This window comes from Thunnus maccoyii, chromosome 3 (genome assembly GCF_910596095.1).
Source record: "Thunnus maccoyii chromosome 3, fThuMac1.1, whole genome shotgun sequence".
Classification (NCBI taxonomy): Eukaryota; Metazoa; Chordata; class Actinopteri; order Scombriformes; family Scombridae; genus Thunnus; species Thunnus maccoyii.
Window position 1 is genome coordinate 10065193 of NC_056535.1, and position 24756 is coordinate 10089948.

At 40.4% G+C, this 24756-nt stretch overlaps 1 protein-coding gene across 2 annotated transcripts in view; it reads right to left on the bottom strand.

The window, feature by feature from the left end:
- Positions 1-23037, bottom strand: part of slc25a26 (solute carrier family 25 member 26) — a 60107-nt gene extending 37070 nt beyond the window's left edge. Inside the window, exons 1-5 of one of the 2 annotated variants that reach the window (XM_042404106.1) lie at positions 22860-23037; positions 18220-18376; positions 17337-17455; positions 10079-10183; positions 9442-9489 (exon numbers count right to left, since the gene is read on the bottom strand). In XM_042404106.1, the coding sequence (XP_042260040.1) occupies positions 9442-9489; positions 10079-10183; positions 17337-17455; positions 18220-18358 (411 nt within the window). In that variant the 5' untranslated portion in view covers positions 18359-18376; positions 22860-23037. The remainder of the gene's footprint in view (positions 1-9441; positions 9490-10078; positions 10184-17336; positions 17456-18219; positions 18377-22859) is intronic. The other variant, XM_042404105.1, reaches the window with a different exon arrangement.
- Positions 23038-24756: the final 1719 nt, after the last annotated feature.

Consider the following 24756-nt stretch of genomic DNA (forward strand, 5'->3'; position numbering starts at 1 on the left):
TGGGGAAAAAAAGGGCACTTACGCAACAGCAAAACCTTGTAAACGACAAAACAGTCAAATCGTAATGTGTCTGAAAAATGCAACTCAGTGTCTAAAAGGATTTAAATTTGAAAAGCCAATTGAAATAACAAGAGGTCATATTTTACACTGAACTGAAGGTTACTGTGTATCCACAAAAATGAAAGAAGAGACTAGACTGTCTGGTTTTGGGGAAAAGAGAAGGTTTACGGAGGGATCTGGGAGGGGAGAAAAGGAGAGCGAGATGGATTTGCATCCTCGCTTCTGGTGAAATAGTAGTGGTGCTGTAAAAAAAGAGTTAGGTTAACCTCTAATTATCGGGTGCTTCCCCATGTCTGGCTATTGCACAGCGCTGATTTATCCTCCTTCCACTGTCTCCTGTCACTCTACAATCAAGTGAGAATAAGATGTTACTATTATAGTGGATTTGACTGAAGGGTTAACACATGTACAGGTTTCTTTCTCAAATACAGTGGCTTTATAATGGGCTGCCTGACTGAGATGGTAACCTCAAGTGGAACAGATGTCCAACTCAAACAAAATCTGCATTGCAAATATTGCCGTCAGGGGAATAATGCATCACTCTCAATATTGTGCATTGGCACTAGATTCCAACATACGGGAGCGCACTCTTGACACTTATTTCCTTCCACATGACATCCAACCCACTGCTTGTCCTATTCCCTCCATTCTAGACCTACCCCCCCCCGACCCCCCGTTGAATACCCTCCCGCCCCACGCCCTCAGTCCCTTGCCAGGCTGACAGGGCTGTATGTTATTAGAAACACATGTGGAGCACCGGGGGTTTTCTGCTCCGATTGAGACAAACATGCATAAAGTTGTGGGAAGCAAACATAGCCCCGAGACCCGGAGAGACACACTGACTAGCATGGCCTCCATGGTTATGTCCACAGCACTCACACATACACACATACACACAGACAGACAGACAGACAAACACACACACACACACAGTGGAAGGGAGAGGCACAAAAACAACTATAGCTGTCAAAAACAAACTGCTTCTTTTTCCTGGAAAAACGTCTGGCAGTAGAAATTGGTAATAAGTCTTTGCGTGAAAATGCACAAATGCACAAAGAATCCCTGCGTTCCGAATTATATCCACGAATGATGGATTTTTGAGTGGACTGAAGTGCTCGGTGGGGACAAACGTATTTAACATAAGTGTGTGATCCATGGGTCTCAGTGGCACAGCCTTCAAATGCATCATCCTCAGCAGGGAAGCGCAGAAAGCCCTGCACTGTTCCCCTGCCAAGTCAGCACCGAGCAGAAAGCACGCGTGGGGGTCTGACAGCATGGCAGCTAAATCCTTAAGCCCATCTGACTGTAGAACTCATCAATAAGACCGCATGTTGATCTAAGGGAGTTTAGTGAGGTTTAGTCAGATTTGCAGCAAAAGCCACCCTTGCCAATGTGCACCCCCAAAAGGGACTCAGTGCTCTGGGTGCAGGGCCAAGTGTGGACGAATGATGAGGCACAGAAAAAGAAAAAAAATGAGAAGATATAAATGTACACACAAACACACACAGAGCCACACTAATGTGAATGACAGGTGCAGCCAGTCATCGTGAACAGAAGCCCATCTATCAGTCATCCAGAGTGGCGGTGGGAGTCAACCATTAATCCCTGGAGTGACACGTGTGGTAAAGTGATAAGAGATCATCCAGTGACGAAGAGGAATCAGCGTCTGCAGGTAAAGAAGGCCATCACTCTTCTAACAAGGGTCTGATCAGCCAGGGGCAGCATTCAAAAATGACATTCAACAACTGGAGCGGGTAAACAGAAGGAGATTCATCAAAGAATTGAACACTGTTTCGACTCACAATGTGAATAGACACATCAGGCTTCCATACAGCTGTGGTTGGCTGTCTTTGAATTCCTCTAACACCATTTGAAACACACCTACCAAAGTGTTAGGTTAAGTAGTATTAGACCAATATTATCAATTTCCCTCTTTCTTTTGGCTAGCTGGAAGTGAGCATGCTTATCAGTGAACTCAAAGACCAGATTTTTATTTTCCAAAACAGATACAATGTAGTATTCATGCTGCCCAGCGCAAACTCCTCCTGATCTACAATGAAAAATGGTCTGTTGATGTTTGGTACAAACCCAGGCAGGTTTACTGCTCTCCCTGAAGAGAAAAGACTTTGTTCACTATGTGATTTAGATGAGACTGAAGAGAAAGTCCTTTGTGTGATTTATTGCTCATTATATAATAATTTAAGGGCTACAGTATTTAGTAAGATGTCTTTCATTTCTGTTGAATTTTTCTGGATGAATCATTATAAAAAAACTTGAGCTATTTTGTGGCTGATTTTATTTGTACAACACGGTACAGAAGACAAAGCTCTTTGTTTGCAATGTAATGTAAGAAGTTTTGTTCTTGTCTCTGTTTGACAAATGTTTCACCACTGCAAGTGTATTTTGGTGTCTTGTAAGTCCATGCAGGCTGGGAACTTGTATGTGCATGACATAATAACTACCTTCCTACCTAACAAACTAACTTGTCTAACTAACTAACCAGATGCATTAGTGTTAATATGTAAAGTAGCAGCATGGTAGGTAGTTAAGGTGGTTTTGTTGAGCTGCTGTTGGACTGACAGAGAGCCTGCACCTGTTTTCCTACTTGCTTTTCTTGCTGAGAACAGCTAATCTAACTAACTGAATAACAGATTGTTTTTCTTAGAACCGACTAAAGCAACAAAATTTCAGTGTACAGCGTTTGAGCTAGCTTCTATTTCTTTCCCTTAATTATCATATTTTCTTTCCATGCACAATTTATTCAAGGGAATAACTATCGTCTAGACTGCCAGTCATTCTCGCACCATAGAGTACGTTTTCTTATTATTGTGATTCATGAGGATGGCACAGATTTTAATGGTTAGCACTGCTGCCTTAAAGTTAAGAAAATGTCCCGGGGTTTAAATCTCACACCTGATCATTACTTTGTACAAACTGCATGTATCCAGCCTCCCTTGCGGCTCTGCAAAAAAATAAGCAGTAGCTGTACATGCATGATTTACACCATGTTTTGAAAGAGGGTTTTGCAACTTCCAAAAGTAGAGCAATATGTTTTAAGAAGGCAAGTGTCTGCATGACCTAACGCTGTATGAAACTGTATTTGTACAGTAGACAGGCTACTGATTAATTTGGCTGCTGTAACTTCAAGTGCCAGATCGAAACCAGAGGAATGCTTAAAGAATCAATAAGCTGGAGGCACAGAAAGAAAATCAGACAACAATCTTTACTGTCTCCTCACGAATATGTGAGTACAGTTTGTATGTGTTCTCTGCTTATCTCATGCCAGCTCCAACTACATATATCCTCCAACAGACAATTGACACACCTCGATGGCAGACACTCTTCTATTGTTTCTGCAGATCACACAAACAGTCAAACACACACACACAAACACTCGTCTACAGGTCAAGTCATGTCAAGGGTCATATCTACAGAGGTCAACAGGTTTTCTCAGGCCTCTTAAGCTGCTCATTGATCACAGTGTAAACAGATAAGGTAGCACAAGTAGCTCACATTCTTTAAAACATTCACCTCCATCTTTGAAACCAATAGAGCCAAACTCCATTTCATAGGCAGTTATTCTACTGGCTTGCAGAGGCTGATAACGATCTTATTCTCTAAGTGTGTAATTGCAAACAGCTACAAATTGAAAATGGCTCTTACAAAAGGTCCAATATGAAACAAGAAAAGGCACAATGTAATCGAAAACAGTCTGGTAGGTATTATAATTCATTTTCAACCCACGGTTTAATATTTTCCTTGGTTTAATTTCTCTTGCAGTGTGATCTTGTGACATTTTCCATTTCATTTAATCCATTCCTCTTAAGCTTTTTAAGGTGTTGAAGCCATTTAGCAAAAGAGTCGGTTTGCTGTCTGGCTCCAAGAGACTAATGTCAGCTGCTCTGACGAGGTCCAACTCTAAACACAAAGCAGGAGGAAGCTTCCATTCCTTCACACATGTCCCACAAATCCTGCCTTTACATACAGTATATAGAGGAAAATAAACACTTTTTGCTTCCCCTGCCCTTCCTCTCTTCCTTCTTTCTGCTCTGTCTCTCCTCTGCTCTTTCTTAGTCATATGAGGGTGTATAAACATGAGCCTCTGTGGATCAGTGCGCACAGAGACAGGATATGAGAGCGATTCCCCTCACCTCTCCCTTTTGAACCTGCGTCACAAACAGTGAAAAGTGGCTCATTTCCAAAAAAGGTCCATGGAGGGGTCAGTTCAGCTCTGCTGCGTGCTTGTTGAGATGGTTTTAGCATCCCAGCAGAAGAAGCAGAAGCCCGTCACTGCTCTGTATGGAAAAGCGCTGCACGCACACCAACAACTGGGCTGCCATTGCACGGTTGTGATTGCACGTACCATAAATGCAAACAAGAGGACTCACACACAGTGTTCCACCTTTGAAAAGTGGAATCCAGTGTGACTGAAGCTGAGCAAAAGGGTAAACAACGAGGGAAATCAAACACACTGGTGTGGATGTTAGACTAGGGCCCTCAGGGGCCAAATGGCCTAGCAAAGATGAAGAGAATGAGAGAGAGAGAGAATGTGCTAGAGGGTTGTGTTGTTCGATAATAATAGTAATCAAAATACTAATCAAACAAATTTCTGCAGCCCTTTTTAAGAGACATTTCAATTGGCATGACTGCCATGACTCCGAACAAATTTGGAAAAAGGTGTAAAAATTAAATTAAAAAATAGCAGTTACAGAAGGATGAAATGCTGCTTATCTGTGATCTTCAAGCAGGTTAGTCCAAAGCCTGTGACCTGTGTGGCTCTGTAACAACTTTTTAAATCATTGATTGATTTGTTGATTAATTGTTCAATTAATAAAACATCAGAAAATTGTGAAAAATTATTATCAAAATTCCCCAGATCCAAAAGTGCCATCTTCATCATTTTCCCCCCAAACTTTGAAACGTTTAGATAATGTTTTTTTGTCCTTTAATTGACAGTGTAAAGTCAAGGATCAGGGAGGGAATTTGTGAAGAGAGAGAGAGGCTGAAAAGGGTCCTTGGCCGTTTACATAGTCATCTTCATGGGTGCCTGGTTATGTATTAAAGCGGGGGAGCAAACTTGGAAAGATACATAATTGATAGGAGGGTCTGATGTCTTCCCCCAGAAAAAAAATTGTAATTTAAAACAAATTTCCTGCATTTCTACACCGCCTAACCTCTTGGATTAAGTCAAGAAACAGCCACCTGCTCTAGTCTAGATTAGTTAGATTGAGGGTGCTATGAAAACCAAGAATACATCAATGTACAGTCATTATAATTGGGTGGATGAGGACAGGAAGTGATTATTAGAGGAATGGCTATTTCAAATTTGAAATTATACTTATAAAATCATTATTTAGCCTAAAATGTCAGTAGGTTTGCAGGCTACTAGGACATCTTCAAATATGATCTGTATAATGAAACCTGGTTAAACAATGTTAAACCTGAGGGCTACTGTTCTCAATACTCACAAGGCATCTTCAAATTCTAACAATTGCAACAAAGTACAAAGAATTTGGATGAATGAAATGGCCTCACAACAACTATCTACTTCCAATCCCACACACAGGTTCTAGTGGTAGCTATTGTAATTTTAATGTTATACAGGAATGAATAATCATAACTTCAAAAGCAGATTATTTTAACCTACATTATCTCATATCAAGGACTATTTTAATGCACAACTCAGAAGGTGATTTTTGCTCCTCAATACTTAAAAGGACCATTTTAGTTGAGGACTAGACCTCACTGCCCCTTAGCGTAAACTTGAAGCTCTTATTTAGCCTTTATGAGCTGGATGAGTGATGCGTCATCAATATTTTAAAATATTTCCATCCAAAGTCTGACAAAAACTGAAACTAAAGTCTAAGTCTAAAGAAATTACTTTCCATGGCACATTTGACTGTTTGTTAATTCAGATACTTTGGCGCTGTGAGGAAAAGCTTCGCTCTGTCTGTCTGTCTGCCTCTCATGACGGGTTGGACTGAACCAACTTTCAGGGTGGTCTGAAAACATTTTTTTTACAACAGATTTTTTTATTACTTGTTTTTGTCAGTTGCTGACATATTGATATAGGCTGCTTAAATATAATCACCTGATTGCAGGGAATGTATGATGATAAGTTTATTTTGAAAAAGACAAAAAGTGGGGTAGCAAAACCATAACTTTGCTCCCCCTACTTGAATAATGGGGATGCATTTGCTCCATTGCTCAGGTGCTTATACACATCTTACTGTATGTGATAGCCCATAGTCCAAAAATATTAAACTTACAATATATGAAACAGGTGAAGCTAGAAACGGAGACTGTTTGGCATATTTGCTGATAAATGGCTTAAATGATTACCCATTATCAAAATAGGTTTCTTTTTTTGTTGTTGATCGACTTATCCATTTATCCACTGATCATTTTGCTCTGTAGCGTTAAAATTGGTTTGGAGCAGCCAGAAGAACCCTGCCAGAGGGACTGCGCTCCCACTCACAATATGAGAATATCACCCAGGGCCAGATCTAGACATGATTTGAAACTGATCAGTAAAATCCCTAAAAATCACATCTAAAAAGCAGGTGCAGCTGTAGAAATGCCAGAATTGGATCGATGTGATTTGGTCTGTTGGTACTAGTGAAAACCTAATTCAACAAGTCTTTCCTTTCAGCCAAACCCTCTGATGGAAGGAGCAGAGAGGGGATCAACCGGGGATTGAAGAGGAGAGGGATGAAGAGGAAGCAGAGGTGTGGTGGAGAGGAGTCTGGATAGAGAGGTGTTTCATAAGCCCTGCCGCCAGATCCTGTACCTCAGGTTGCCAGGTCCCAGCTGTCGGGGTGGAGAAACTTTGAGACTGATTCTGAGGCTGGCCAAAGAAAAATAGATATAACAGCAGTAAAGGGAAGACAAGGAACACATATTTCATCCTGTTGGCGGAATGTTCCCTCTCACTTAACTTGCTTGATTACCTTCCTTGTCTGTGTGCTTGCCCACTTAAAAATGTGAAAAAAGGGATTTAGATAAAGTGGTGTTCAGACTGAGTAGGTGAAAGAGCACAAGTATGAGAGATATACTGAATGTAGCGAGACCGTATGCTGTAGTCAATCAGCCGATGTTCAAGGTGCCTCAGTCGACTGAGTCAGACGCTGTCAGCTTCACTTATACCGATCCCTCCACAGCCCTCATATCACCACATTACTAAATGACAATCTAATAACCCATCTCAGGCTCATTACTCAAACTCAAATTGGTGCAGTTTAGATCAAATACAACATTACCTCACAGCGCTTTAGATCAAAAAAACTAAAGGGCTCGCAATAAAAATAAAAAAAAAAGCCATAATTTTCACTGCGGTGACTGCTGCTCATAAATGTCATAAAGCAGGATTGTGTGAGGGGGATACAGAGAGAGAAGAGGAGAAAAAGTGGAGAAAGAGTTGGGAGAGGAGTGAAATGAGAGAATGTCAGGCGCAGACATCTGTCTGGCGCAGTACTAATCTTAGCATGCCATCTAGTGGTGAAAGAGGGTATTATCCAAAAAATAAGAAATCGAAGACCCTGTCAAAATGACAAACATCACCAAATTATGAAATATACCTTAAGTCTAAATTAATCTATGTTCTATGTAATACATTTATCATTGACTGAATGTTGTACGGAGGCTCAGATTAACACACAGACAACATGACCAGGTTTTATCTGGAACTATTGGACAAAATTACTCTAACATAAAACACTGAACAAGTCTTGCTGATGTTAATTATATACCCTCGTTTATTCAGAGTTGAATAAAGAAATCTCATTGATTTCATGCTCTATTCAGCTGCAAACCCAAAAGGTGCTGACTCAGCGGACAACTTGACAGTTTCTTTTAAGGGTAGATCACAGTAAAGATTAATGTGGTGCAAAAGCAAAAAGGATTTAATTCCCGTTAGTCAATAGTGTACATATAGTTTTTGAAATAAACTTAGGGCCTTGTTTAAAACTTGTGCTGGTAGTTATAATGATCTGGATGTGACTTAGTGCTACGATGTGAACTGGATTGCCAAATCAGTTACACCTCCACTCCACCTTCCCTCCTTGGTCGATCTTCTCACATACTTCCCTAATGTGGTATCATGCCCATCAGAGATGCCTTCTGAAGGCTGCCTAATGAATATATAGCACAGAGAGGACCCCAATTAGTTGGCCAGCGAGGGGGGGTAGGTGCCACGCCATACCACATAAACAAACTTATCTTGACAGAGTCGCTAGGCCAAAGGAGGGAGATAGGCGGATGGCGAAGGAGGCTGAGAGAAAATGAATTACCTTCCTGACACACGTCAAAGCCAATCACCACCGAGGATCCTTTGCCGTTCCCGCGCCCCAAATCCCTGCCGCCACCGTTGCGTTTCATCTGCCAATGTTAGTATGCACACAGGCCGTGCGCCAGCCTCCAAATGTATTCATTTATTCACAGCCCCTCGGAGAAATCACAGTGTCTTGTTGTCCTTTTTTCCCCAGCTGTCCAGATGGAATTTGCGTGAATAACATCAGTTTAGTGAGGCAGAAAATAAGTACAGGCTAGCACAGCGGAGGGGACTAGATTACGCCCTCACCCACCTCCCCAAAAAAAAGTGGAACGACAAGTGTCACCTTCATATACTTCTTTCTCCCTCTCTGTCCTCCTCTCTCGTTTTATCTTCCATTGAAACTTAGCAGGCGGAAGGGGGGGGGCAAAAAGAGAGAGATCTATACAGCTTTCACTACAATTATTTTGTGTTATCATGCACTGCAGGTGCAATTAAACAGAAGATCATGAATCAAAGAACTAGAACGGCTTTTTCATTACAAAAAGGTGAGCGACCATCAAGGGAGAGTGGCTCAATGCTCATTTATCCTCGTTTTGTTTTGCATTTATAACACAACTAATTGCATTAATTAATCAGATGTACTTCCAATAGGAGGGAGAGCATCTTGCCCAAGTAATTGAATGAGTTGAAAGTGAGGGGGAAAAAAACTGTAAATCAATATTTCCAACCTCAATAAAGCCCAGGAGAAATTAAAATGTGTTCAGTCAGAAGAGTGGAAAGCCTCAATATTCGTCTAGCCTATCAAAAAGAATTCACAACACAGCCTTCAAGGAGTCAAGTAATTGTCTTAAGTATAAACTCTTGAAATTGATTTCAATAGAATTTGTAAGATGTGCTTTGCAATCGCCTGAAATTAAACGTTTCTGTCAAAAGACAGACATACAAAGTGTGTGATCATCTTCAGAACAGGTGTTTTACATTTTACATTGTCAGTTTAGTTGTGATCACCATCACTGGTGAATGGCAGACAGAATGAGTGAGTGAGTGAGTGAGCGGGCGAGCGACTGAGAGAGAAAAACATTAAAAACATGAAACTGAATTAATCCTACCTCTCTGAGAACTGTACTCCCGTATCCTCTGTACAAGCCTCGAACACCCTTTTCAGAGAAAAAAAGAAAATGTTCACACACATACACTTACCACAAACACGAAGACACACTTGAGTCAATATAATATGATTGGATTCCATAAATAAAGAAATGCACACTAGAAAATATTTTGTGCATACGAGATAAAATTATATATAATCTCTCAGGACTTGTAGGTTTATCAATAATGTATTACAAAATAATACCAGCAAAGTTCAGAATTTCACTTCAAGTAACTAAATAACAAGGTTTTATAATTAACCTGTGAGAGCATAACCTAAACTTGTTTATCTAAATCACTTAATTTGGATTGGACTTTCTTTAAGTGAGTGCACCTGAAATGCTTCTAATAATCCCTCATTTCACAGGGCAAATGTGTGTGCCAGAGTTGAACCAGAACATTGGTCTATAAACTCTGATGACTGTTTAGAACGGACAATTTGGGTAATTATTTTACAGGTCAAAATAACTTTCCAATCTGGGGGTTTGAGTACAATGTTATAATAATAGTTATGAATGATGGGCAGAACTATGAAAATAAAATCCATGTATTAAATTGGAATTATTCCTTCAGAAAGTGCCTTTGATTGACATGTACCTCTTCTTTGAGTGTAGACAGGAGCATGTGGTAGGTGGTGGATGAAGGAGAAGCCTGGGTCCTTTGTTTGACCACCTCTGTGGGCACCCGGATCAGACACGCCACCTACAGAATAGAAAGCATGAGTTAAACAGACAAGCCAGATACTGTCTGAAGGCATTTCCTGAAAATGTACAATCTCAATCTACAGTTCTGTATTTCCATCTGAAGGGCTTTTAATATACATATGGCACTCAACTGCAGGTTGGTGTGTGAGTAAAGACTCCTCACCCCCCCACTGCTCCCTCAGGTGCCCTTCTGTTGTACATGATACTAGCCTGCGTATGTTTTTGCTACATGGCAGGTGGCCATGATATGGCACGGCCTGAGGAGAGCAATTACAGTGAGCTGGCAGGCTAACGAGTGCTTTAGTTGGTGTACTATTTGGCCAATTAACAAGCCAGTACACACAGCAGACATGACACCTGAGCAACAGGTAAAAAGGTCATCAGGCTGACTGTGTATCTGTGTCCAAAGAACATGGGCTTCCATCAAACACACTGATAGATCCAGACACACATGCAACACCTCAGTAGCCACACTCCCAGCTACAACAACATCTAACCCATCCACCATATGTCAACAAAAATGTGGACTGCCAACAGCTAGTGAAGATAGACATGAATATTTATGCTTCATAACTCCCATCGCCCTAAAGGCAGGCAGGCAGGCAGGCAAAGCTGCCCACCTGGCGACTTGATTTCCCATTTATCCTGCATCGGAGCGGAAATACCGGCTAACGGCAAGCAATCTTACAAAGCGATTGGTGAGCTGCCCCCCTGCTGCGACTCCCCTCGGTCATAGAGATGCCAGTCTGCCGGTGCCACCCTTGCCACAGCATCATGAATCAGGGAGAGGGGGAAAGAGAAAGAGTAATGGAGGCACTGCAATAAAGATGAAATGCAACCCTTTCCTGTTTTCCTCCTTCCTCATTCAGCTATCCATACTGATTTAGCATTTAGGCCCTAACAGTTTTGTTTAGAGGAGATGGGCCTTGGAGGATACAATAAGGCTCTTTTGCTGTACTTTGTGCGAAGGCCCGACAGCTGTTAGAGGGCTCACTTTTGTCAGCCACTCATCCTCTCTGTCGTCTCCTCTGCCAGACACCAAGGACAACTTATGAGCATGAACGTGAATATGTGTGGAGCACAAAAGGAGAAAAGGATACGTCAGCAGCGCTGAAGGTCAATTGAAATCACAGACTGAGCTGAAGAAGACTTAACATGTGAACTTGTGCAGGCATAGTTCTTAGTCACTAAAAATCCAGCTGTCTATTGATCATCATTTGGTCTCTATTTCAACAGTTCTGAGCCTCATTGTATCATGTTGCTGCAATATTTCATTTACGCCTCTCGTTCTTTCCATATACAATGATACAGATAAATGTTATTCTCTGTCATGAACTAGATGATTGTACATAAAAGCAAAAACAAAAGCCTTAAATGAGCGTCTGTGAAGAATTCAGTGCAATTCTTATTGGTATTTCAGGTGTGTATGACCATATGCTAACCACAGTGCAACAGTACCACCAAGTGGCCAAACAGACACCTGCATGACCTCCTCACGATAACTAAGCTGGCTGCAGCCATCTCAGAGATCTCATTTACCCTCCCTTTGGTCCAAGTTACCATTTATAATACATTGTACATCATGTTTTCCCCAAACCAATTCTCCAAAGGACCAGAATAAGGCAGCTAAATAGAAAGAAAGTGGCTATGACAAGTAATTACTGACGTAATTGGATGGGGGGCCTGGAGTTGAGACGGCCTTTCCTCTCCTGTCACTGCAGAGGGGAAGGCAGAATGAGCCAGAGATTATACCTAATAAATTAGGGACATTGTTTATGTGGGAGTAATTTGCACGCCTAGGGGTGGGGAGAATGATGTTGAGTGGATAGAAGATAAAGTGTGCAGCCTCCAAGGCCATTTCAGATCTCTGAAAACAGCAGCAAATGGGGGAAACAATGGTGATGAATCAGGGCACAATAAAGTAGGGCCAGGGGCTCAAAAAAGTCTGGATAATAGAGCCATATCCTGTCTGGGGAGGTTTTGAAAGAGACAGAACTAACAAAAAGTACAAAAGAAAGAAAGAAGGAACAAAAGAATGATCCAACCAAACAAAGAAAGAAGGAAAAAAAGAAAGAAAGATAGATTTAGGTAGGTGGTCCTCATTACAAGTCAGGCTTGTTACCTCACATCTAGGAGAGGGCTGTAGGTGGAAGGCTGTCAGGATGACAGACGTCTGTTTCTTCACCTACTCTGCTTGCCCTTCATTCTCAATGCTTTCCTTTGGCTTGTAAACTTATTATAAACCCATTGGCGGTCTTTTAAATTCCTGCTACCATTCATCTTTATTTACATGCTGTGGGATTCCTCAAGCGGCATTAATTAGGAGGCTCCCAGCCTGTGATTGGAGCCTTTCAGTTTCCCTTAGCCTGTTGTTGTTAATCCAAATGACAGAGCGTGTTTTCAATTTCCAGCGCTGGCCGCCAGAAAACAAGGTAAGAACCCGGCGTTCAATCATGGGTGAACCACAGTAAGGAATGGGAAATTAACAGAGACTCGCAGCACATTATCGGCATTGCCAGCAAATCAATCCACAGATTAAGCCATTACATCCGTCCGTCTTCTCTTCCCTTGCTCCATCCTTCTTTTCCAGCTCATGGCCAGTCAGGACACAGTGGTTAGTCAATCAGCGCTAGGATTACCATTGGCACTGCGGAGAGACAACAGGTAACTCTTATGGGCCTTTCTCCGCAAACCCCATAAAGACTCAATTATTTGGATTTACAGTATTTGTCATTAAAATATACTGCCTTCACCACCAAAACAGAGAATTTGCACAAAAAGAACTGCTGACACCAAGTATATAACTGCAGAGGAAAGTGTTTCTTGAGAGGATAACTAAACAGAATGTAACTTTGTTTTCTGTTTTTTCCAGACCCAAACTTTAGCCATATTATAACAATCCCCAAACCAATAAACAACTTGATTTCAGTAGAAACTTCCTTAAGAATTTCCTAAGACCTAAAGATGTTCTAAAGATGCTCAATGTTGTTAAACGGATCTATTACGTTTCCATCTATGGGGGAAGTATAATGCCTTCCCACTTGGAAAAAAAAAATCTCAATGTCAACACAAAAAGCCTGTGTAGACCATGAATTCTAAAGCTCCCTCTGAAAGACAAATACCAATACCCAATTCCCATGACTTTCCTGGGTTTTTGATCATATGCCCGATCCTGGAAACGGATAGTAGTGGTACCAAGAAAGACCAAAATAAAAAACAGAAAAGAAGAAGAAGGAAGAGAGGGACGAAAAAGGTCATGAAGAAAAAGGGAAAGAGATGAGGACACTGCGTGTCTCCAACTTTGAAACAACAGCCAATAAATCACAGCGTGTGGCGCTGCTCGAAGGCGATGCATGGATTATTTCTCAGTGCCAAGTTAAGTGGCTGCCAGTTTCTCCCCCAGAAACTCCTCCCTTTTGCTCCCTCCTTCTCGCTGTCCCCCTATCTTGTCATGTCACACTGTATTTTCCAGTACATCCTCCCACAGACGTGTGGTAAGGGGGGGGGGGGGGAGTTATAGACGCGAGAGGAGCCTGCCGCCTGGCCTTGACAAATGAGCTTTCAGAGCAGACGTCGAGCGAATGGGAATTAAGATAAATCTGATCTAATGGCTGGATAACAGCCTGCTAGAGCCTGACAGACGCCATCAGCTTACACATTCTTTATGGGAGCGTCCCACCACCACAGTCACACAAACACCAGGACACTTCTGGCAGAGGGGATTTCTCTCATTGTCTTGACCCTCTCCAGTTCTTCCTCTCTATAACTTCTGACTGTCCTCTTCTCTGTCTCTCTCTGTCCTGCATTTGTTTACAAGTTAAGTCAGGCGTTAAGTAGGTTATTATACAAATGGCATTAGTTATGACATTTCAAAACCATCACCCAACAGCTCTAGTAAATTTCTGCCTATTATCTATATACTTCCATCACCTCTAAGTCTGATGAAGCACCTTAGTTAGGTCTCGAACTGCTAATGAGATGATAATTCCTTTAAGTTATATTTTTCACAAATATTCCACCTTGATAAGTGTGATGAGGCTTGTTGTTGCAGCATATGCATAATAGGGTTGGGTGATGTCTACCGAATTGGCATATGACAATGTCCACAGTGAAACATCGCGATGGACGATGATATCGTTGTTGATATCTTTTTATACGTATGTATGTTGGATATTAATTACTACAGTGGTAGAGGGCTCAGTGGTCGATGACTGTCAGATATTATCGTCCACCACCCCCCCCCCCGATGAACATCTGTTGGACCGAAGGCTTGGTTGTTTCATTTAAGTGTTTATAAGTGTTCTCTTTTCTTTCTTTAAATTCCCATCCCATTCTCTATACAGAATAAATTCTAAGCCACAACTCCCTCCGGTATGATCATAATATACTTTGACTGAAGTCCACATCTAGTAAGTTAGTACCAAGTGGAGCACATCAACCGTAGAGGGAGGCTTGGGGATAGGATTAGCAAGGCAATAAGTCCCATAAAGCCTCTGTTGTGAATGTTGCGGAGTGGAAAGAGTTGGTAAAACACAATGAAATAGACTACTGCGGAAAAGATCATGGGTTGATGAAGGGGTGGAGTGGTGAAGTCACACGAGGACCAAATAAGTTTCTGCTTATTCTTCTTCTTCTACTTTAAGTTTCTGTGTGTCAAAGCCTGCCTGCACCCAGCTGCTCCCAGCAAGAGAGAGACAAGCGGGAGAAAGAGCAACAGAAAAACACAATGAAAACAAGTGACCCTGTCTTACGCTGGCAGAACAGAGGAAATAATACAAAGTGGATGAAGAAACATAATGCTAATGAAAATCTGCTTGAGTATGCATTAATGTTGACATCAATATGATTTGTGTTTAACAATTCAGAATAGGACTGAGGTAAGACAGCAGAAGAACCATGAGTGTTTATGTCTGTGCAGTTTGAAAATAAGAGCTTCAGCTGCTAACATGATTTCATTCTGCACTGAAATAAGAAGACAACCATTTCAGTCACTAAGCAGATGACAAAGAGGCAGAAGGTGAAATTGTTGTTTTCCTTAAGAATATGAGAAGGACTAAGTGAAGAAATGGTGGCTTAAACCTGGTGGAAACTAAAAAAAAAAAAAGCACCTTACAGTTGGAGTCTGATCTTCCCTCGACTTATAGGAGTGTGGAGTTTCCACTTTAAAACACTGAAATTATGTGAATGATCCACTGATAACACCAGCAAAACAGAAAAAAGATCATCACAAAGCATGTGTCAAATGATTTTTGCATCCTCAGAAACAAAGGACACAGAAAAAAGGTTTAGAAATGACATTACTAAGACTGCAACTAAGGATTTTCTATTCTATTATATTTTGATAGCTGTTGTGTAATAAATTAGTAAAAAAAATGCCCATCGCAATTTCTCAGCTGTCATGGTGACAAATTTTTGGTATTTTTCAGCCAACATTTCAAGCCTAAATGTACTAAATTGACAGTGACATAAAACAAGAAAAAATGTCCAAATTCTCTAATTCCTGCTTCTCAAATGTGAATATTTTTCTGGCTTGTTTAGTCTTCAGTGACATTCAACTAAATACCTTTGGACTGTTGGTCAGGACAAAAGAAGACATCTGAGGACGTCACATTGGGCTCTGAGAACCTTGGGGACATTTTATAGATCCACATAAATCCTCACTTTCAAGAGGTTGGCCCCTGCAAACATCTGACATTTTTGCTTGATAAACAACATAAACGATTAATCAATTATCAAAACAGATTCTTCTAATTTTCTCTCCATCAATTGACTCATTGTTTCATCTCTAGTCTTAACAATTGTATGGCACCCACCTGGCTGAACCTAAGTTAGTCGAGCTGCCACCACTTAGACCCTCAGTGCACAAACTTTTAATTAAATATCATTAGCAATGACGGAGGAGACACAGATGCGGCAGCGATTGCATCATTGCGCAGGCGTTTAGGCCTTGCATACAACTCAGCGCGGTACTATGGTAGGCCTTTCATGGCTAAGCCAGCAGATTACTCTCTTTGAACAAGACGTCTCCAGTTGTCAGAATGCAGTGGGATACAGCCGCTGCTCTGCTCGGCTCCGCACTGAGGATTTGTTGCTTTGATGTACTCAAATCCAGAACAGCGGGAAAAGGGGTTAAAGGTAGCCGCGACCTCAGCCTCACCTTTCACACTTATCTGGACTGTGCCACAGACAAACACACTCTACAGTATATGTACTGCTATACTGATTGTGACAACCAAATCATCAAAAAAAATGCAACTCTTATTGAAATTGTGCTAATCTTGGAGTAACATGGGACCCTCTTCTCAACAGTGTGAGACACCGTGACGCAGATAAACTCAGCCACGGTGAACACATTCCTGTGTGGAATAATCCCATTTCATAAACATGCAAAATGTGGGTAAATTACATCTATCCAAAAGCCATGAATACTGAAAACCTAGTATTTTGCAGAGAGCCATGGTGGTATAGCTGGGGGGGGGGGGGTGCATCCTTCTTTCCATAACCCCTATGCCTCTACCCCCCTTAACGCCAATATGAATACCTGTGGCCCCCATATGGATGGGATTCTGTGGTCTGCTGCGAGTGACAGGGAGAGGATGTGCTGAGGAAATTGCACTACTTCTCCTTGGTTTCAAGCCTGAATTCCCCAGACTAAATTGGCAGAGTCTAGGGGCCTGAGCTGGGAAAGTAGATGACTCAATAGGCAGTAATGAGATCTTATTTACCCAGCTGGTGGGGGGAAATGCTGGGACAGTCCTGAGGAAGCCCCCATAACTCACCCAGCTGGACCCTGGGGCCTACAGCCAAAACCACATACCCACGCCCCCCCCCCCACGCCTCCCTCCCCTTCTGCCCCCTTGCACAGTGGTCTGTGAAATCTTAAAGGCAATAACATTAAGAGACTGCCGGTGGCGTTCATCTGGGACTTACAGTGGTGGGAAAGAAACAATGAGAGAAGAGCAAGTGCGTAGAAAAGCAATAACAAGCATGTAAGGCAGCTGGCCTTCTAAGGATAAAACGACTGAGAATGATTCAGGCAAACACAAATAAACATGACTTGAAAGTATGCTGGCAGGCTGAAAGATGAGTAAAAATCCCAAAAAAAAAAGAAGGAAACAAAAGTTGGAAAAATTAGTGAGAGGAAGACTTACTATTTCACCCAAGGAGGCAGCCAGCATGTGAGTGACAGGTGCCACGTGTGGTGCAGCCAGCGCTCCACCAGCACTGAGCAGGGACTTTGTGTAGTCGTAGGTGACAAAGAAAGCAGCGGCTGAAACCAAGCAGAACCACAGCCATTTAAGGCCCATTAGTCAACCAGCATACAGCAATTAATATCCCTCACTACCACTGACAGGGGAGAAACTGAGGTGTGAGCCTGTGCGTGTGAGTGTGAGTGTGTGTGTGTGCTCATGTGTCAGTCTGCATGTGTAATAGAAGTAAAAGCTACAAGAGTTAAGTGTGTCTCAGGTGGAAAAAGTTCAGCCTTTACTCCCGCTTGTCAAACACATTCATCGTACAAAATAGTTGAATTCATTAGCAATTGAATTCTATTCAAAAACATGAGTCCGACATCTCGTCTGCATCCATCTCTCTCTGAAATGCCTGTGAGAAGGGCTTTTATTTGCACAGTCTACTGAATGCATTTGCTTCAATCCAAAGTTTAAAAAGTATTTCTTCCATTCAAAGATCTGCTTGGAAATGTAGGTGAAATGGCAGGTGGATTTGGAAAAGTTTGTAGGAACAGCACATTTTACACCACATATATTGAAAACGTTTACGATGGTAACGCTGTACATGCGTCTACTGCGTTGCCTCCAATTCATTATCTTCTTTGCTGTGACATTTAGCTCCACAAATGAAACAAAATGACATCATGTGCAACACAAGTTGTAATCACCAAACTTTAACATATTATGAACAACTCAGTGCAAGGTCCGGTTTGAGTATAACCCCACACAAAGAATAATATTGGTAGTCTGCTATCCTTGAACCTTCATCAGAACATATATCCTGCCATCACAGTGATTGTCTTACCATTGGGAAAGGATCCGACGGCAGCAGATGGGACCCCAGCGTAAATGCCCCTGAAGCCCCCGGCCTTGTAAAAGCCCTGCTGACTCTGCAGTCTGGTCTTAATGGTGTCCAGGGGGAAGAGGGTGAGATCCACGCACATCCCTGCACAGCCTCCTGCCTGGGGGACACAGTCAGTTGTAAGATATAAGACTGCAATACACACAATAACACCAGTGGTGAAAGACATAATCAGTCATACCACAATGAAAAAAATACTAAATCACAAGTAAAAGTCCTGCATTCAAAACTTTATTTAAAGAAGTACTTAACATCCTCTCAGATCTTGGTTTTGTGGACCTCTAGTGGTTTAACCTCTCACTTTGCTGCAGTGATGTACTCAGGTGTATTCTAGGACCCTGTGACATCACTGTTGGATGTGTTTACATGTGCAACAAAGACAGGTGTAAGATATATCATGACCACAGCGCTGCTTTTCAGCCTGGTGTTAATTTACTCTAAAGCTGCAGCTCTGATCAGTATTCCTATATTAACAAGAGATAAAATGACTTCCCTATTGCCCTCAGCTCTATGGAGTGTATTAGCATCTTTCAGCTCATCGTCTTGGTTTCACAGCCTACAACTTGATCGTTTTGGAAGAGTGAGTTCTCTTTTCAGGCACAGCTGTGGGCAGACAGCTGTGATAAAACCACTGTATGATATGCTTCCTAAGAATCAAGAGTAAATGTATTCATGCATTATGAAGATTGCCCTCTTTCATACTTTTATGTTTTTTATCTAAAGTCTTTGTCACATAAAGCAGCAAATTAACATGTAACTATAGCTGTTAAATACATGTAATGGAGCAGTAGAAGTACAATATTTCCATCTGAAATGTAGCAAAGCAGAAGTATAAGCAGGATAAAATAAAAGTACAATTAAATCTGTACTTAAACAACGGGTTCACAATTTTTAAGTCTGACTTAAAACAACAGTCAGGCTCTCAAATGAACATTGAAATTGTTTTTTCTTGTCATAATCATTCCTACTGTTCATACTGACCATTAGAAGATCCCTTCATAATGCATTTACAATGTAAGTGATTTCAGACAAAATCCACAAGCCTCCTTCTTTAAAATGTATTTAAAAGTTTATCTGAAGCTAATATGAAGCTTCAGTCATCCAAATTAGTCAAATCAAGTAGATGTCTTTCAACGTTACAGTCTTTTTAGTGCCAAAGTTACTAAACTTCCACTGCAGCTCAACAGGGAAACACAAAGAGGGAATTTGATGCTAAAAAGACTGTAAATGTGTCAGATATCTACTTGATATGACTAAATCAGACTGCTGAAGCCTCATATAAGCTTCAGATAAACTTATTAAATGTATTTTTGCACAAAATGAGGGGATCTTTTAACAGCCAGTATGAACAGGAGGAACAATTACAGCGAGGAAAATATCTTTCGGTGTTCATATGGACACCTGACTGTTGCTTTAAGACAGACTTGAAAAATTGTGAACCTACGTGTCACTAAGAAGTAGGGATGCACGATATTGGATTTTTTGCCGATATCCGATATGCCGATATTTCCAACTCACTGTGGTTGATTGCCCATGCCGATACCGATATATGCGCATATTTTTTCCAGCTGCCTCAGGAGACTATTATGCTTGCAAGCATAGATTGTACTAATTATGATCAAGAAAGACAATATATGAAGGAAGAACTTAGGAAGACTGGAGTTCAGGAGCTCAGCTTTAAAACTTTAATGAACCTGCCAAATGGGTGGAGCAGTAGAGTTTTCTTTGAGTATATTAGACAGACAGGATTAATGTGTAGGATTTAATCTCTGGTCCACACTCTGGAGCAGAAGGTGTCAGTAATGCACCTAATACGCTGGTTGCCAACCGCCGTTATAAACCAAAAAGAAGAAGTTTTTTGTTGTTGTTTGGCACAGCCAGTTAGTCTCCCAGCTAATGTTAGCCCCAGCTCTCCATGTGGATCCAACCAGAGCACTGAGCCCCAGTTTCTTATTCAGGTTAAAGTGGGCAGTGAAGTGGAGCCTGCGGAGGAAGCACCGGGACCACCAGAGTGACACAGTCCGTCGAGGGAAGCGCAGTCAGGTGGCGGAGGAGAAGGCGACATAGTGGCCTCTCATAATCGGCAGAATTTGCTGATGCCGATATTTCATTTAAGAGCTTTTATCGGCCGATACCGATGACGTGCCAATAATATTGTGCATCCCTAGTAAGAAGTACAATATTTCCATCTGAAATGTAGTAAAGTAGTAAAGTAAAAAACAGCAAAAAATGGAAGTACTCAAGTAAAGCACACTTAAATTGGTACTCAAGTTCAGTACCTGAGTAAATGTACTTAGTTACCTTCTACCCCTGTCAACACAATAATAAATTACACATTACACATTAAAAGAGGGTTATTGCAGCCACTATTACACCTGTCTTTCACCTTTAGAGGCCTGTCGCCTGATTAAAGAGGCTAGGTGAGACAAGACACATTCTGTGCAAGAACTGCAACAATTATTTGATTAATTGATCAACAGAAATTTAATCTGCAACTATTTTGATCATTGACTAATGGTTTTAGTCATTTTTTAAGCAGAAATGTCAAAACATTTGCTGATTGCAACTTTTCAGATTTGAGGATTTGAAGGTTTTCTGCATCATACATAACAATGAACAGAATATCTTTAGATTTTTGACTGTTAATCAGACAAAACAAGACATTTGAAGGCGTCACCATGGGATTTGAGATTAAAACAGGCATTTCTGACATTTTATTGAAAAAAAGGAAGAGTCAAGAAAATAGTCAGCAGATTAATCAATAATGAAAATAATTGTTAGTTCCAGCCCTTCCATATTTCTTTGTTCTTCTCTATGTCTCACTGTAGTCCATTTTAATTATAAGGTTCTCATTTTCCCACAGTGGCAGTAGCAGTCACAGACAATTTCTGGGGCAACAAAACTAAAATAAGTCCATTGTAAACAGAGCCCTGAGGCAGAATATATCTGTGACTCATTCCTCCTCTTATTTTATTTTAGTGTATTTTTTGCTTTACTGATATAATTTTAGTCAATCCTCCTTCAGCAAGAAAATAAAACAGTTTAGAGGAACAATAATTCATGATTTGTCTTATGAAAAGGCCAATTCTGTGAGAGAACAGTGGTGCCCCACCCCTAACTCGTGCACTCACACACATACACATGCATGCACGTGCGCGTGCACACACACATGCACACACACAGATGCTTTTTTCCACAATAACTGCTTTAATGGAGCTGATTCTGCCCGCTAAACCAAAAACCAAAAACAAACACCCCTTAAACTCTTTACAGTAGCACTTTCTGTCTAGTTCAGTTAATCTGTGGAAGCCTTTATAACTAAATTGGTTGAATTAGCTCCCCTGTTGTCAGATTCTTTGTTTTGTGTTGATTTGTATTTTTGAACCTTCGTATTTGCTGAGTTGAGCAGACTTGTCCTCTATTAGGTTTTAGTAAGGTGTTATTAACCAGTGCAGTAGGTTACACGGGTTCTTGTAGACGACACTGAAGTTAAAGGAAACAGCTTTTTCACCACTTCCACTTATGAAAAGTTTTCATATTGTTACAAAAGCCTTAACACTGTTCAAACCCACTTTCAGATTTGTGAAAGCTTCATTCTATTTGTGAAAACACCAAAAAAAACTCAATGATATTTCTCCATCCAGACCACTTTAGACCAGATCCAGATCAAAAACCACTAAACTTAGACTTGTCAAATCTGGACTAGATTAACAAGGAGACTCCAGAGAGTCATTAAAACACATTTTCAGATTTGTGAAAGCTTTATTCTATTTGTGTAAACACAAACAATTTCACTGATATTTATCCACCCAGACCACATTAGACCAGATGCAGAACAAAACCAGTAAATTTAGACTTGTCAGATCTGGACCAGATTACCAAGGAGACTCCAGAGTCACTAAAACATAGTTTCAGATTTGTGAACCCCTTATTCTACTTGTGAAAACTGATTAAAAAAAAAAAAAAATTTTTTTAATTAAAATGTTAAAAAAAAGGGTGATTTCGCTGATTTTTCTCCATCCAGACCACATTTGATCAGGTCCAGATAAAAACCACTATAACCAGTCAGAGACTTGTCAAATCAAAAAAATAATATAATAATATTATTAATATATTTATATTAATAATATATTAATATATTATTAATTAATAATAATAATTTTGTCCAGATTTGATGTTGAAGTACAATGGTTTTTGATCTGGGTCTGGTCTAACGTGGTCTGGATGGGGAAAAGCAGTGAAATCACCCTTTTCTGTTTTCACAAATAGAACAAACCTTTCACAAATGTGAAAATTGTTTAAACAGGCTTTTGCTATGATGTCTAACACTCTTTCATAAGTGGTGCAAAATCGGAGAATCAGCCGCTAAATATCATTATTTATGTTTCTCTTAACCGGAAGCTAACTTCAGTGTCGTTTCTTATTGTCTCGGCTTAACTTGAGCTTGAATAATTTTATATTTTGCAAGCAAATTAATTCCTTAGTGAATTGCAGCAAATGACCCAAACATATCCATCACTCCAGCTTTAGCAGCTTTATCTGCGGTTAAATTAGAGGCTGGTTCAGCATCAAACTATCTGTACCTTACCACCAGAGACGCCACGAACTCTCGTCTCTCCATGTTCCGCTGTCAAAATATCCTTCTGTCAGTGATGCAGGTAATTGTGCGACAGCTAAGCATGTTTGACACTCCACTCGAATCAAAACACGCCTATCAAGGACGCTGCCATTTTGGAGGAATTACTTCCGCGTGACGTCATGACGCATGCTTGTCTCGTGACCTTGAAAGAGTCTACGTATGTTAAATAAATGCAAAGAGGATAACGTTTTTGTCTCACTAACAAAGTCAAATTGATAACCTTTAAAATGCTTCACATGTTTTATCCAACTAATCATTATTAGCAGAAACTCAATAAAAGACATTTATGTAAGTTGCATCTTTTATGGGGAGCTCAGAGAAAAGCTGCTACATTTATTTTGGTCTTTGACCACATACAAAACAACTGTGAAGTCAATTGTCACGATTTATTGCTGATCATATCTACCCCCACTTTTTATTATTTTGATAAAATTTATTTTTTGGATTCACTGAATATGAGCTATATATAATATAATCTATTCGCAGTTCTATTTCATATTCACAAATCCAAATTCTTCATCAAAAAGCCAAACCTTTCAGAGCTGACTGTCCATATCAAGCAATACATTTCTTAAATATCTGAATGTACAAACAAAAAAATTGTTAAAACATATACCCAATGTAAGATTTATTTATTTAACTTTTTTATTACAACCTTTAGACCCCCTGGCATGTTTGTGATTGTAGGCTCAAGTTGTATACACAATATGCTGTAAACTTGCTGTATACCTGTTTCAATAAAGTCATATATAGTAGACTATATATTGATAAAGACATTAAAAGTTTCTGTTATGTGGAGCTTCTTGTAAATGCTTGCAATAATTTCCTCATAAAATCAATGATTACTTTTTTTGGTTCGCTACGCTATCTATCTGCCTTTTAAAGACCAACTAGACATTTAAAATGTAGTTCTACAAAAAATAATTTAATACTAGACATAAAAACTTGATCTTTTTCATACTGAAGAATGCTGATTGGATAAAAGTTGACTTCATCAACTTCCACCTTATTAAAAAACCTTTATATTACATATTATAGAGCTTTGTTCTTGAATTACACATTGTTCTTTAAAGGAGCTCTAAAGGTGCACTCACATTTGCCTTCAATCCAACAAAACTTCCTGCATACTCTAAAAAGGATGCAGATCCAATATTAGGCTAAATAAATAAATAACTGAGCAAAATGATTAGCAATTTTTGACTTTATTTTCCCCTAGAGTAGGATAGTGATGTTGCCATTTGGTGTCTGTAATTTTGTCCAAAACTAGAGTGATGGATCAACACATCACTGTTTCTACTGGCCAGCAGGTACAATTTGCTGCTTACAGAACAAAGGTGGACCTGACTGTCTGAGACGGTGTCTTCACTGTGTGGACAAGTGCCTCTTTGATTGGTCCCTCTGCTGCAAGAGGAATTCTGAACAAAGAGTAGAGGTCAGCCGTGCCCTTTAGTTTGACTTTGCTGTCTGTCTGGCTGTCCAGCTCAGTCTGTTTCCAAGTATTCTGGCTGGCCATCTCGGTCACAGAAGTTCTAAAGGAATCCTCTACATTCATTCATCATCATCAGAGTCCTCATTATCATCAGATTCACAGAGCTTATCTTTTACATAATGCATAATGGTTCACCAGTATGGCTTCTTTGGACACTTGAATGAAACTGAGCCCTCGTTAACATTATCAGCTCCACCTGTGCTTTTCCTGCTATGACAAGTCAAAATGTCTTCTGTAAAAAAGGTCTATAGAAAAATATTATAGTGTTCTCTATATTACTGATTCGCCTACAGAGCAATGTATGAAAATTTTTTAAAAAGTGCTTGTGTGACCTTCCTTTACTCACATTTAT